The sequence below is a fragment of the Natator depressus genome, chromosome 8 (genome assembly GCF_965152275.1).
Source record: "Natator depressus isolate rNatDep1 chromosome 8, rNatDep2.hap1, whole genome shotgun sequence".
Lineage (NCBI taxonomy): Eukaryota > Metazoa > Chordata > Testudines > Cheloniidae > Natator > Natator depressus.
Window position 1 is genome coordinate 90,135,068 of NC_134241.1, and position 14,565 is coordinate 90,149,632.

General features: G+C 39.4%; 1 protein-coding gene across 1 annotated transcript in view; it reads right to left on the reverse strand.

Moving 5' to 3' along the window:
• Nucleotides 1–14,565, reverse strand: part of PATJ (PATJ crumbs cell polarity complex component) — a 207,377-nt gene that overhangs the window by 51,467 nt on the left and 141,345 nt on the right. The window contains exons 30-31 of the mRNA XM_074961634.1: nucleotides 5,757–5,829; nucleotides 1,801–1,893 (exon numbers count right to left, since the gene is read on the reverse strand). Of these exons, the coding sequence (XP_074817735.1) occupies nucleotides 1,801–1,893; nucleotides 5,757–5,829 (166 nt within the window). The remainder of the gene's footprint in view (nucleotides 1–1,800; nucleotides 1,894–5,756; nucleotides 5,830–14,565) is intronic.

A 14,565-nucleotide genomic window follows, 5' to 3' on the forward strand; every position in this document is an offset into this window, starting at 1 on the left:
TTTGGACAATTCAAATGCACATATTCAACCCATGAGTGCTTTGTCAATCAGGAATACAAACAAACCAACGTTAGCTCGGTGGCTGATTTCAATGCTCGAATACTATATCAACTTCTGGTTCTTTGCAAAAAACTCAGCGGACTTCCAAGTATTTGTTGGTAATTTTCAAATATTTTCAAAAAACAAATAGGTTTGCAAGAACCAATGACTTTGTGAAGCAAAACAAAAACAACTCCCCCAAAACAAACAAAAAAGCTCCATTTCCTTCAATGAAAATACCTTACATAGATTATGCATAAATAGCATGTCTCAACTAATGCACTAGCTGAAGAACTATACTAAACTGTTGTGTGGGGTAGATGGTTTGGGGGGTGGACAAAATAATTGTTCCAACAAATTTTATGTTTCTGTGGGTTAGTCACTCCTCAGCATACTTAGGATTTCTCGATTTTAACCTCTAACAGAGCCTTAGAAAGAAGATTAAGGCACAACCCCAGAAATTCTAGGTTTCTGATAACGTACAATCCTAACACATTAAACCACCAACATGTATCAATGCAGAGTTTGATATTTATTACAGAACACACGCTGACAGTGCCACATTAAACCAGAAGTTATGGATTTGATGCAGAAATTCTATAGCCTATGTTATGCAGGGGGACAGACTACATTATGATAATGGTCCTTTTGATTTTAAAAATCTATGAAGGTAGGATATACATGAGTGTGATTTATAGCCACAAGCTTTTTTCTGGGGCATGGAAGATATTGTCGACAAAAGTAGATGTGAATCCCTTGTTGCTGAGTATAGCTCAAGAGAGGGACCAGGGAACTGCATACAACTGCTGTACCTCAATATAGAACAGATTGTATTTACATCTCAATCATATGAACAGGTGTAGGAAATCATATACCTGATTTTCCTCTCACTTAGATAAATCAGGAGTTACTCACTAAAAATCAATTGCACTACAACCGCGTGAAAACAGAATGAGGCCCTGTGATGCTGGCAGACCAGGCACCAGCTCATGCCAAAGTCCCCATGTCTCTGCTGAACTCTGATATCTACGTAGCTGAAATCTGGCTCACTTGTGGGTTAATGTTGATAGGATAGGTATTAGAATTGTAAGAAAGTGTTTGGATTCTATTGAATGCTTGTGAGTTGCTGCATGCATTAATCTTACTTGTAATATCTGTGTTCCATATTGTAATGTAATTTTTGAAGGGATGTATTACGAGCCTCTATGACTGCATGAATCACCATACAGGAGAGGGCCATTAATTAGTGTGAAGAGAGAAGCTCCTTGTAAATCCATCCAGAAAGAGGAATCCCATTGATTCTCTATTTAATACACCTTCATATAATTTATTATAGGAATGGCTACAAGCATTGTCTTCCATGTGAGATCCAAGGTATTGGGAAAGTGACTGGTACTTTGAGACTAGGAGTAAAATGAATATTGCTGTGATCCTTGGGTTTAAGGACCATCTAGCACAGTGATACCTCACCTGGGTGACAAGACAGACCGGAGTATACAAGGGGACTGTCTGTGATTTTGTTTAAGGCTGTTAATACGCCTGAGGAGTTTGCACTTGATGCAGCTGGTTGGTGAAATTTAAGTTTAGGAGTCATGACCAGTCTGGGGTTTGTGCCCTGGTGTTTTAACAGTCTGCCCTGTGGTTGGTACTCATGCTCTTGCACCACAGTTGGGAGTGTCACAAACCCATAATGTTAGCACTTTTCAAGCTTTGAATTTTGTGGATGACTAAACACGTTTCTTTAAAGATAGCGTCACTTACCGTTTTGATACATTCATCGTCAGTCAAGCTTTTCATGACAACTTCTGAGCTGCAATCTTCTTCACTGCTTGCATGTTCAGTGCCACTGTGATCCTGGAAAAGAGATTGTTTTAAAAAACAAAACTTTACCCCTAAATAGCTCATGATAAAATTAGACAGCATTTATGTGATGTGATGCTTGTTTGAAATAAGGAAGAAGATCCACAATGAACCATCACTGATTAAAATCAGTGTTACAAGTTTCAGAAGGCAGGTGCTGGTCTTTATTGGTCGAGGATGAATTTATATTAGGACCACCTATTCTTACACATCACTCCACGAATACTGTAATTAGCACTCAGGGGACAACAAGTCCGACACTACTGAGGATGAAGCTCATGAACCAGGAGGAAAAGGTGTTTTACTGAATGGTGCTCAGCTATAGAACTCCCTTCTGCAATAGGCGAAGATGAGCACGTTTTACTTCCTGTAGAGCACATGCAACACACCCCCTTTGCACAGTAGAGGCAGTGATATAACAGATTAGGAGTTTTCTTCCTTTTTTAGAGGTCTCCCACCAAAAAGAGGCCATGGAAGATAAAATGCTACCATAGTTGAAGCAGAGAAAATGGTCTTACCAGAATAATGCTGAAACTTAATTTTTGTATTTGGGGCATAGATACTATGGTGACTTGTGCTTTCCACATACACAGAGAGCATAATCATGCCTGGGAAATGATGCAACACATGTGTAAGAAAGGACTATTATGTTTTTTTTTAAAAAAAACATTCCAAACCAAGAGTATAGGCTAAAATTTCTACTTCTATTTTCTTTCCCTAGCAAACATGTGATATGTTTTTACCTGAGAATTGTATTCCTTTTACCCAGCTCCTGAAGATGAAGAGAGGTTTTTAGGGCTGTTTTCTCTCTCTCTCTTTTTTAACGTTCAAATGAATTCAAGTCATTGCTCTATATCTAAGCACACACTTCCTTATAAAGCAAAATTGACTATATATTACCAATCCAATTTCCTGCAAAGATCTTCACTAGCAGACTTCTTTACCAGGCTATTCTGAATTCTTGTTAGGCATTGAACAGGTAAAACGGGATTTATGCAAATGGCCATCTTGCCATCTGAAGAGGTAATTACTTCTCTTCATTCTTTAGGAGGCTCACTCCATTCAGTATTCACAAACAATGCCTCATCCCAGTGACAAAACATTATGTAGGAGATGGCTTTATGATAATATTAAGGTTCTTGCAAACAGAGCTTCTATTAGACTTATACACTATATTTTGGTTTAACTAGCTCATTTGGTACCAGTACTATGTCTATTGTGGTCCTGTCCTATGGTTTCACAGAAATAAACATGTCCCCATCTTACAGGAGTGTTTACTAGTCAGTCATTTTTCTCATTAAACTACTTCAATCAAAATGAAGAGATCAACATTAATTCTGTTTAGCAATATTATTTTGTAGTTATGTAGGCATCATGACATACTGCTAAATTATTACCTCACCCACCTTGTCTCTCCAGGCCTGTTTTATAAGAAAAAACAATTCTTATGCAACCTACAAGCCACACGTATTGTTAAACATTTACTTAGTGTCTCCTCTGAAAGTGCATAATATAGTCTACATTTCAAGATATGAACAATTAATTTACAGCATAAAGCCCTACATAATTATGACAACCATCTGAAGTATTTTTTAAAAGTGGTGTCAAAGGTCTGATGGATAGCCCTAGAAATGAAAATCCTGCATTTAGCCACAAAATAGGTAAAACACGTCCCTTCACTGCATGTAACTTTACCCATCTTCTGGGTCTACCATTAAGGATCAAATAGCAAAAGGGACAGAATTCTTTGGTTCCTGCAGAGTGGTAGATTTTGGTGATATGGACACTTGACCATGGCAACCTGGAATGAGACTACCAAACCGAGTTACATGGGATATGGTACAACTATCACATGAAAACAACAACTTCTAGTCTGATGACTTAAATTAGATTGTAAATGGAGAACTAGAAGTAGAAGGCTCTATACCTATCACCAGTTCCTGAGCTATTCAACCATTCAAACAAAATGACAAACCTTTCCCTCTCTCCCCTAAATGTACATTTGCAAAAAGCTGCTTCAAAATTTATATTGCCTTTCAGTGAAGATTTTTAAACATCAGGTCCACAGGAATGAACCCTTCAAGGGCAGGATAACAGGTAATACCATGAGGGTGCAAGAACACAGCAGCTGAAATTACTACTTGTCTTACCTTTACTATTTACCAACATAAGAAGGGAGGAGTTCTAGATATAGTGTAGGGGACAACAGAAGGTACGGAGGTCATCACAAAATGACCAAGAAAACTTTAAAGTGAACCTAAAGGCTTGGTCCATAGAAACCGCAGACTAACAAGGATTCCGGCCGCATGGAACAGGACCCAATGGAGCATGAAGCTTCAGTTCAAAAAGAAATATTCTTCCTTTACAAAATAGATAAATGAAACCCAGGGTTTTAATTAAAGAGTTCCCCTGAAACAAAAGTTAATTAATGTGGCTTTTCTGTACAGCATAATAGCACTTGAATTGCATCACGGATGTACAATAAATGGCCTTAAACATTACTGTAACTTGAAAACTGCAAAAAGCCTGCTCCAGAAGTTCCATCTAATATTTCAAAGCATGAGCTGAGGCTGCATGATTGTAATAATGCTTATTAAAATATCAAAAAGCAAATGTACCAATGACCAGAATTTAACAATTCAAGGCTAGACCAAGCCCCAATTGACTCATAAAACACGCTTTGCTTTATTAGCTCAAGAAGATATAGCATTAATAAGCAGCAGCAAGGCTAGCCATGTGCTATATCTACAAATAAGTACCATATTTCTCAGTTATATTATTATGATGAGACATCAAATTGATAACGACGTGGTAACATTCCAGATTGCATTGCGCAGTAAACACAATGCATTCATAAAGTTCAAAAGGATAAAAAGAGTCACATTAGGGGTGATGCAACAACCATAATATAGAACAGCACTGACAGCACTGTCACACTGAGGAAGCTCCTACTGTTGGAGAAAAATCAGAAACATCCATATGCTTTTAGTTGCATATTATGAATCTATACACTAAAACTCCATGTTAATACGCCAGATAAAGTAACATACTGTCATTTCCACTACAAAAATGTAGTCTATAGTATAGCCATAAATCGTATACATAGTCTAATAGATAGGTCACAGGATTGGGAGTCAGGAGACCTGGGTTCTATTCCTGGTCATGCCAAACTGACAAGTTATTTCACCAGGCTTGCTTCCCCTTACACTCTTGAGTATCTTGGCTATCTAGATTGAAAGCTGGGATGGTCTTTCGCCAGGTGACTGTACGTATGATGCTCAGTGCAATGGGGTCCTCAATCATTGTTGGGACCTACCTCTCTACCGTAATGCAAATAATAAATATGGAAATAGTTTTACTGCCTTCAGTGGGCATTCGCCAGGCCTTCAATATTTATTTTCTAAATTCAGCTACCTAGATTTACTCCTAATGCCTGTGAAAGAATCAAACCCTGGTGGGACGTCTTGGCCTTCACTTACAAGGTGTCTCCCTGTGTCTCTCCCACTGAAAATGACAATTTCTTCTCTGGGAGGACCCTGAGATTTCACTTGTGTTCCAGGCAACACCCCCCCATAAAACTTTCAACCCTCTCAGAAAATAATTGCGACAGGAGACAGCCAGGCTTTCGCTCAATGATTTATTTTCCTGCTGTATCACAGTAACTAAGACAATATCTTGTCACCTAGCACCATGCCAATTGTTTCATTTAAAAAACAAGGGGAAAACACACACATTTGGTCAAGTTCCCACCTAATGCATATTCGCTTTCAGGGATTAATCAGACAAGGTGTTTGAATGTATGTTGTACTAATTAGGATTAATCTAATTTAGTAAGCCCTAATCAAAAAACATCTTACCTCAATGGAAGACTGGGAGCTGTAAGGTAATGGGAAAGGAGTAACAGCCATTTGGTTAACTGCATCTTCATTTCTATGAAACATCAAAAAAGGCAGAATCAGTTTATTACACATTCAGACACAAAGGCTAAACTATTTTTTGAGTTGGTCCTTGCCTCATGTATTAGGATTCTTTTAGTACAGTTTATTAGTAAAATATTTATCCTATGTAAAAACATTAGGCGCCTAGAAAGGCACACTTTTCACTTCTGTTTGCATCCCTTATTAGTTAATATAGGATCATGGCATGTCACCTTGGAAATAAATTAATTTATGTTCAATAGGGTTTGAGCAATTCAATAGTATTAGAGAACAATAAATGAGAAATGAAAATACATCCTTTAAAAGGCGTTTTGCATGGGTATTTCTTTTCCTGCTCAAAAAAAGATTTCAAAATCTCTTCAGGAAAAGGCTCCTAGTATCTACCCATGGTATGTCTAATGCATTCACCTATCAGGCATATAGGTAACATTATTGTATCTACTACCTGTGTTAGTAAAGTAGCTTTTTCTTTTCAGTTCATATTTGCTATATACATTTCTGAAAATCTGAAACAAACTTAGCAAGATTTTAAGGAGAGGTGGGGAATCAGTTAATACAAAACACAAAATCCATTAGGTATTAATACATTGTTACTCAAAGATAATATTTAAATAATAATTTAAAGTATCTTTTTCCTCTTGGATGACTATGTGTTCCTAAAACAACTGATTACTTTGCAACTATCAAAGATGTTTTTATGGAAGGCTGACAGATATTCATGCTGCCTTGCTACAGGATGTCTTCAGTGACATTCAAAATTGGCTGATGAAATTAGGTAAACACCTTTGTGATCTTAATAAAACGTAACCAAGGAAACTGCAGCTATTATATTGTTTTAAAGAAGTATTTGACACACAGAAAAAAAAGGGAGACTTCAAGTTTTGCTTTAAAAAAAGCTGTACAAATGAATCAACAAACAAAAATGTTTTTATTATTTATATTACAACAGTGCAGAGAGGCTCCAAATGAGATCAGGATCCCATTATGCTAGGTGCTCCATAACTGTAGCCTGTAAGCTCATTGGGACAGGGACTGTTTAAAAAGACAAGACAGATAAAAGGAAACATCATCACTCCCACTTTGCAGATGGATGATTGAGATTATGTGACATGACTAAGGTCACACAAGAAATCTGTGGTAGCTCCAGGAAGTGAACCCAGATCTCCCACGTTCCAGTGTCTTAGGCACAAGATTTTCTTTCCTTTAATTACTGGAATAAGACATTAGACAAATGTTCATTATAAAATCACTTTTAGAGTGTAAATATCCGGAGGAAAAACCTGGGTATGGTTTGTCAATTATACCTCAAAGGGTTAAACATGTAAATCCAGGATATCCCGATTACTCAGAAAGACAATGCTAGATCAACAACCTTCAGTAGAGCAGAAGGTGGTGAATGCAATCATAGGCATTTGAACGGATAAATCCTACATGCAAAGGTTGGTGAATTCATTTACTTTATCTTCAACCAAGCAGCCATACAGTTCAAAAAAAAAAAAAAAAAAGGTCTCTGTATTGATCATAATCCCTCACTCAGACTCTCTCAGCCTCTTCTTCTGGCCCTCCTCAAAGCTTCGCAGCACTCAGAAAATATGCTAACATCTGCGCTCCAATGACCAGCGTCACCAACCCATGCATGCAGGAGGCCATGCCAGAAATCTGAAGTAACTGAGCAGCATCACATTTTCTTTTCATCTTCACATCATGATTTCCAAGCGTGTATTACTGTACCAGTTCAGCATATTAGGCAAGGACATTTCTTCCTGCTTTTCTTTTCACAATGGTACACTGCAATTACATGGCAGTTCTCACATATGAGAATTAATCAGCAAATCTAAGATGTCTAAGAAACCTAGCAGTTTTTGCCTACTATTAATTCAGGTTATACAGCCTTCCCCCGCACCAGCAATGGACAAAGTCTTACATAAGCACTAACAACATGAAAGCTAGCATAACCTACAGCTCATGATGCAAAATGTATAGCCTGATGATAATTCATACATCTTAAAATCTTTGTGAGAAATGCTGTTATAATTCTAAAACATTGCTAAACATAAATCTTAATATCAATATTATAAAATTGTTTTTACTTAATTACATAAAAATAGTTTCTGCTGAACTTACAAACACCATCATCAGGTTTACAAATGTATGTCCTTTTAAACAGACGGTAATTGTTATTCCATATAATAAAAAATTACAATCATTCCTTGGGGGAAAAAACAGCGTTGCAAAAAGTCACAATTTGTAATCTATCCCTGTTGTAATTGTACAAATTCAAACACTTTAATACTTCAACAGAGACCGCTTCAAAGCAGATTCAAAGTGGGAGCATATTTTAAAATCACAGAGCTAATAATAAATTGCTTTTTGCACTCCACTCCCAGAAATTTCCTTGATTAAAACAGGAATTTATTTAAAATTAAAATTAATTATCATTGTCTTTTGATGTTGGAGCAGATGCTTAGCGGTCTGAGGATTGCGTTTGAATTACAGTGGCTGCAAATGAAAATTCAGCACATTTGCCATCCGTTACTACGGTTACCGCTAAGAAACCTGTTCAAAGATACCACTTCATGCAAAATATTGCCCAACATCAACTTGTTCATAGATTTCCTGGAATCATTTCATCAGGGTCGAGACAGTCCTTCATTTTTTTCAAGGTCAGAACAACTTTCATGCAATTTACACACAATGCTCATCTTGCCAATATAACCTTAAAAATAAATGTCTCTCCATTTTGCAAGGATGTTAAATGTCCCATAATTTTACACCACTGTCCTTATTCCAACTCTCCTCCATGGTTTGCGTAGGATACTGCGTGCATATTGTCCACCTGATTGTTGACTCACACCAAAGACGTGTCTGCCTTTCAGTGGCGTTGTATGTCTATATGATGTGAAGCACTCTAGAATGGAAGGCTCCCCAGGTTTTCACTTTAGTCAGAGATAAAAGAGTGCTGACTGATTATGTCAATAGCAGTCACTATCTCACAGTACTGAAGCAATAAGAAACTCAGTCAGTGTAAAGGGTCAAGGCAAGCAGGACTGAAGCCAATGCATAAGTGGCAGAAAGCTTGCGCTTTTGGCAAGGCTTGCTTACCCAGCTCTCTCCCACGTCTGTTTGAGCAAGTTACCATACTTCCCTCCTCTTCACCACACTAAGTATAAACCATTAGACATTCCTCTCCCTCCACTCCCTACCAGGAAACAATTTTTTATATATATATATATATATATATATATATAGCCCCTCTATAAGCCTGACCACTTCTGTCTAACAACTGTCGCTCCAATGACTCTTTGCTATTATGCATCAGCTTGAAAGATTTTTTTCCTACTGACATTGGGAATGCTTTCATCTTTCCCCCTTTTTTTCAGTCTACACTTAACTAGCTGCTTATTTTATGACAACCATTTAAAATGAATATTTAATCTGGGCTGCAGAATAGGCTGGGTCATTGCCATCTTAAAAATAAGAGAATGAATGTCTTAACTTCCTGGACATATGGACTTGCCCATATAAAAGTACCAAAACAGGGAGAAGCCTAGAAGGAAGTTTAAAAAATAATAATAATGGGGGAATGGGAGAATGTCAAACCTGGAAATAAAGTGTTTGGCATCAGCCCATTTTTGATCTTTTCTGGAAAGCAAAGCCCTACAGAACCTCCCAACAAAATACATTAAAATACTTTTGCTATCACGGTAAAATTTCCACTACTCTTCCAGATTACTGCCAAGTAACATTTCAAAATTTGTCTGGCAAACTGCACCCACTAGGGGGTAACGCTGGGTATTTCAAAAAAGCCTCAGGGAATTAGCTGCTTTATTCTCACTGAATTTCCAATGGGATTTGAGCACCTCTCTCTGCTGGGCTCCTTTGAAAATCCCAGCCAAGATAGTTATTGTTTCCAGTACTTGGGATTCACAGAGACAAGCCCCATTTGCCATATTAGCTAGAAAACAGCATTGCACTGCTATTCAATATGGTACAATGTTATTTAACATAAACTAGAGGCAATGCTTGAATTGAGCTCTGCTTCCCAGAAAGATTATACTTTCTTTTTTACAATGCTCAGGTGATTTTTTTTTTTTTTAAAACAAACAAACTATGTTTACAGGCTGAATTTCTCCCAGTTCGTTATTGGAGAAAGCCAAGCAACAGCAACATGTGCTGAATCTAAATAAAAACCACAGTGATAATACAACTGTGAACTTTTCATATGCTATTACAAGTTTATGTAACTAACTAACGAGGCTGTTGGGAAATAGCGCTGCATTAAGGCCTGTGTTTTGGAGTTTGGCCAGAAACAGCTGTTTTAAATGACCACTGTCAACTTTATAGTGGAAAAGATCATAAATTGGCGTGAAAAACTTTCTAATACAATGGGACTTCTATGTTCCTCATTGCAATTACAGCAATTTGTCTAATCAGCAAAAGTTTCGGGAAAGGGCGGTAATGCAGTTTTTAAAACTATCTGGAGGTGAGAAAGTATGAGACAAGTTTTTCACACTGCACTTTAGTTTTTGAGCTGGGATTTGTTTCTTGGTAGAAATGGAAAGGCTGAAGACACCTTGTATTTCTTCTATGGTCATGACTGGCTCATCCAACTCTATACATGCAATGAAATGTCCAAGCCCTTCATCTCATTTTACAACCCCTTCACTCTCACTCACTGGACCCTGAGGGATCCATTATGCCTCATATTTGTTGTTGGTTCTTTAGGTGATGTCAGCACCAGTGCACAGGGCTCTTCTTGCCATAGGGATTGCCAGCTACAGGGTCGGAGATGAGACTTCCCAGTGCTTTTAATGGTGGGCTAATTGAAAGCACGGTGCTAGATTCTTGTCGCTGAGAATGAATGGGGTGTAAAAGGAGATGAAGAGCTTGTTAGTTTCAGCAACTCTGGGTTGGCTATACATAACCCAATTCCACTGTAAGGAAAGCTCACAGCTAGGGACCACACTGGAAAGTCAAACACTATCCAGTATTGCTGCTTCTTCTATTACATTGGATGAATCACTATTCTTGAGGCTGTTGATTCTCATCACCTGTATAAATACCAATCTATAGGGTACCATGTGACAGCTAACTGGAGAACAGTTCATCTGCTTTGAAGTAGCTATTCTGTGCAACATAATGTTTGATCACTTCTGTTATTTGGTTCTGACTTTCTGGTACAATAAGGTAAGGTGGAGCTGTACCAGAAACTCCTTACAGGAGAAACTTTATAGATAAAATTCTTTGCTAGCTGTGAGTGGCTCATCCCCAGTTTTCAAACATAATAAATGCAATGGCACTCTGCTCTCTCCAGATCTTTAATCAGAGGGACACAGCTGAAGTCATCCAAGCAGCAAACCCATCAGCACAGCTTGCAGTCACTAATATGGTCACCACTTGCATTTTTAGCTGGAAAAGCTTTTGTATGTGCAGACAGAAAAGATGCATCGAGACTCAAGATGTCTATTGCTCTTCAATCCCAATATTGTAGCAACGAGGTGTATGAGTTAGCTGTGTTTCAATATTTTAATTGAAATATTATGGGGAAGAGATTTAAGAAAAATCCTTTAAAAGAAGTGAGCAAACACAAGCTTCCAAAGCCCTGTTAAACTGAACCACTTCTGGGGCTGGCACAATTTGGAAGCTGTGTCATCACATGAAAAAATAATGGATATGCATACAAACTGAGACAAAAATCACATACCAAAGAGTTTATAGCAGAGGTGGGCAAACTATGGACTTCTGGCCTGCGGGACCGTCTTGCCCAGCGCCTGAGCTCCCAGTCGGGGAGGCTAGCCCCCAGCCTCTCCCCTGCCATCCCCCCTCCCCCGCAGCCTCAGATTGCTGCGCCGCCAGCGTTCTGGTCTGCCGCTCCTGCCAGGGAGCACGGCGGCATGGCTGCGAGCTCCTCCAGCTCTGAGCGGCATGGTATGGGAGCAGGGGGGTTGGATAAGGGGCAGGGGGTTCCGGGGGGCAGTCAGGGGACAGGGAGTGGAAGTTCGGGGAGGGGGGAGGTCAGGGGGCTGGGAACAGGGGGGGTTGGATAGGTGTGGGAGTCCCAGGGGGCCTGTCAGAGGTCAGGGGTATGGCTAGGGGTCAGGGCAGTCGGACAGGGGGGATTGGAGAGGGAGTGGGGTCCCGGGGGGGGTCCCAGAAGGGGGCGGTCAGGGGTTCTGAGGGGGGCGGGAAGTGGGGGGGGCAAATGGGGGTGGGGGCCAGGCTGTTTGGGGAAGCACAGCCTTCTCTACCTGGCCCTCTATACAGTTCTGCAACCCTGATGTGGCCCTCAGGCCAAAAAGTTTGCCCACCCCTGGTTTATAGTCTAAATAAGAAAAGATAAACAACCAAGTAGAAAGGGGAGGGACATGGAGATTTTTTTTTTTAAATGAGAAGGGGGTTTCAGGAGATACAATGACGATGTTTGGGCCCAGAATAGTTTATATTAAGTAGCTTATGGTTTCTCGTATAATACAGTCTAACTAGACTTCAAGCTTGTATTTGTTTTTTGCAGGATTTTGAAACAAACTTTTGTAGTGTATTTGGTTTACTTACAGGATGAGTGTACAGCTAGACACAGTGAGTTTGCGGTTGTTTTTTCCCCTCTTTTACTGCCTACTCATTGCAGCTGCTGCTCTGATTGCTAATAACACTTTCCCTTGGAGAGCCTCTCTTTCCATTAATATTTGAAAGGGTGCTCAGGTCAAGCAGACAGATACATCCATTGTCAATGCACCATAACATAATGCAGACAGCAGTGACAAGACACTTGTTCTGCTGAAGTCTAAAAACATTACATATATTTACAACTTGGAAAACAACTTTTAAAATGACACCTTTTCTAGCCCAAGAGACAGTAACAGGAACAAATTCAATGGCTACACCATTTCTAATTCAGTGTATGTAGTTGAGAAACTGTTATTTTTAAAAAGAAGCTCTTCTCATTCCAATGGATTCATTCATAGATGACCAAAACTGGAAAAAAGGAAGATTTAGGCAAGCCCTTCTATTGCCTTTATAGATAAATATCTCTTAAATGTGATCCAAAACACATGCTAGAAATTTTCATGTCCAAAGAGACTCCACAGCAAGTGAGCTACCTTTATTAGGAGCCTTGTGATATTTTTAATTACAGAAAGTTAAAAGAAAAGTGTGTCTGGTGGCAGACTGTGGCAGATTTCGCAAGCAATCTGCTCTTCTGAGAGACGGCCTGACAGCCTGCACTAAATCTAGTTCTGGGGTTCAGTTTCGTATGTTCTGCTTCAGCCTCTGGAGCTTTCACACCAGACACACATTCCACATGCAATTAACTAATGGAGAGTGAGTTGTTGTATGTGACATTTAATTTTCAATAGCTGGGGGAAGTAACACAAGAGCTGCAGGCAAAGTCATTAATCACCCCTGAATCCTCTGCACTGCCAAGTACGGCAACTCATTCTTCATTGCACTAACACAGCTCTTCCATTATATTTGTGTATACTGTGCCTCACAGACAGATGTGTGAGTATAAACACACAAACACACACGGTTATACATCAATAATAGGTATTTATGAATAAATTATATAAATTCTAGTATATGCCACACAAATATATATGGGTTAGAAGTCCATTTAACCAATTGGTATGGGCATAATTAAACGAGGCAAGCCACAACTAGACTACACACATTTGTCCTAAATTACTCATTCCTGAATACTAAAGTGTATACAGCCAAAACTGTGTGCAAGGGACAGTCCTCACTCTAATGATACAAGCAGAACCCCTCCCCTGTCCCCAAATTAGAACAATGGCAGCTCTAATTAGGCTGGGACTATGGTGGAGGAAGTTAGGATGTCTTAATACATTTACAGCCAAAATAATATAGAGAATGTTTTCCTGCTTAGAATAGAAGTACATCTGGTCAGAATTTTTCCAGTGGAACATTTTTCTGTCAGAGAATGTTGATTTGGCAAAAATCAAAAGGTTCCACAGGGAAGTGTTGATGCTGATAAATCTTTTGAGGGAAACCAAGCAGGTTTCACTGGTTTCCTGACAGCTTCTTCACACACCTCCCCAGTTCCTTGGCAACCTGGGCTCACTGGCTGCTGCAGAGCTGGGGAGGCTGGAGAGCTGGGACCAGAAATTTTTGAACAATTCCATCTTGGTCCTTCCAAAAAGAATTTTTTGAAAATGTCCCTCCCAGTGAAAATCGCACATATCTCACTGTTTGATCTGATTAGGAATCCCCCCCCCCCCCCCCCAAATGCAAGTGTTTCTGCAGGACAGAAATTTCAGTTCCTGAGCAGATCTAAAAATAAGAAATACACCCATCTTTGATCCTTAGGAACTGAAAGATACATGGTGCACTGCAGTATCTCATTCCCTCCCCACATAACCATCACAAAGGTGGCCTTGTTCCCTCCTTGAGTCCATTTACCACATCCCTCTTTAAAAATGAGCCATTCCATCCAAAAAGCACTCTTAGAAGAAGTCACTTCCCACATCAAGCAAGAAGCCTCATACTCCCACCTGCCTACTCTCCCCAAGTGGCTCTCTCTTCAAAACTGAAGAGTTTTTCTGGGTTCCATGAAAAGTTCGCTTTATTTTTAACAGTAAGGTCAGCTGCCTAACCCCTCCTGAGAGCTGACTGGAACTCATCGCAGACAGCCTAACCTGGTCTTTCCTCCCAGTGGGCAAACCCATCCTCCTCCAGCATCCCTTTGTGGCTTATATATATAAACCCTAGAAAT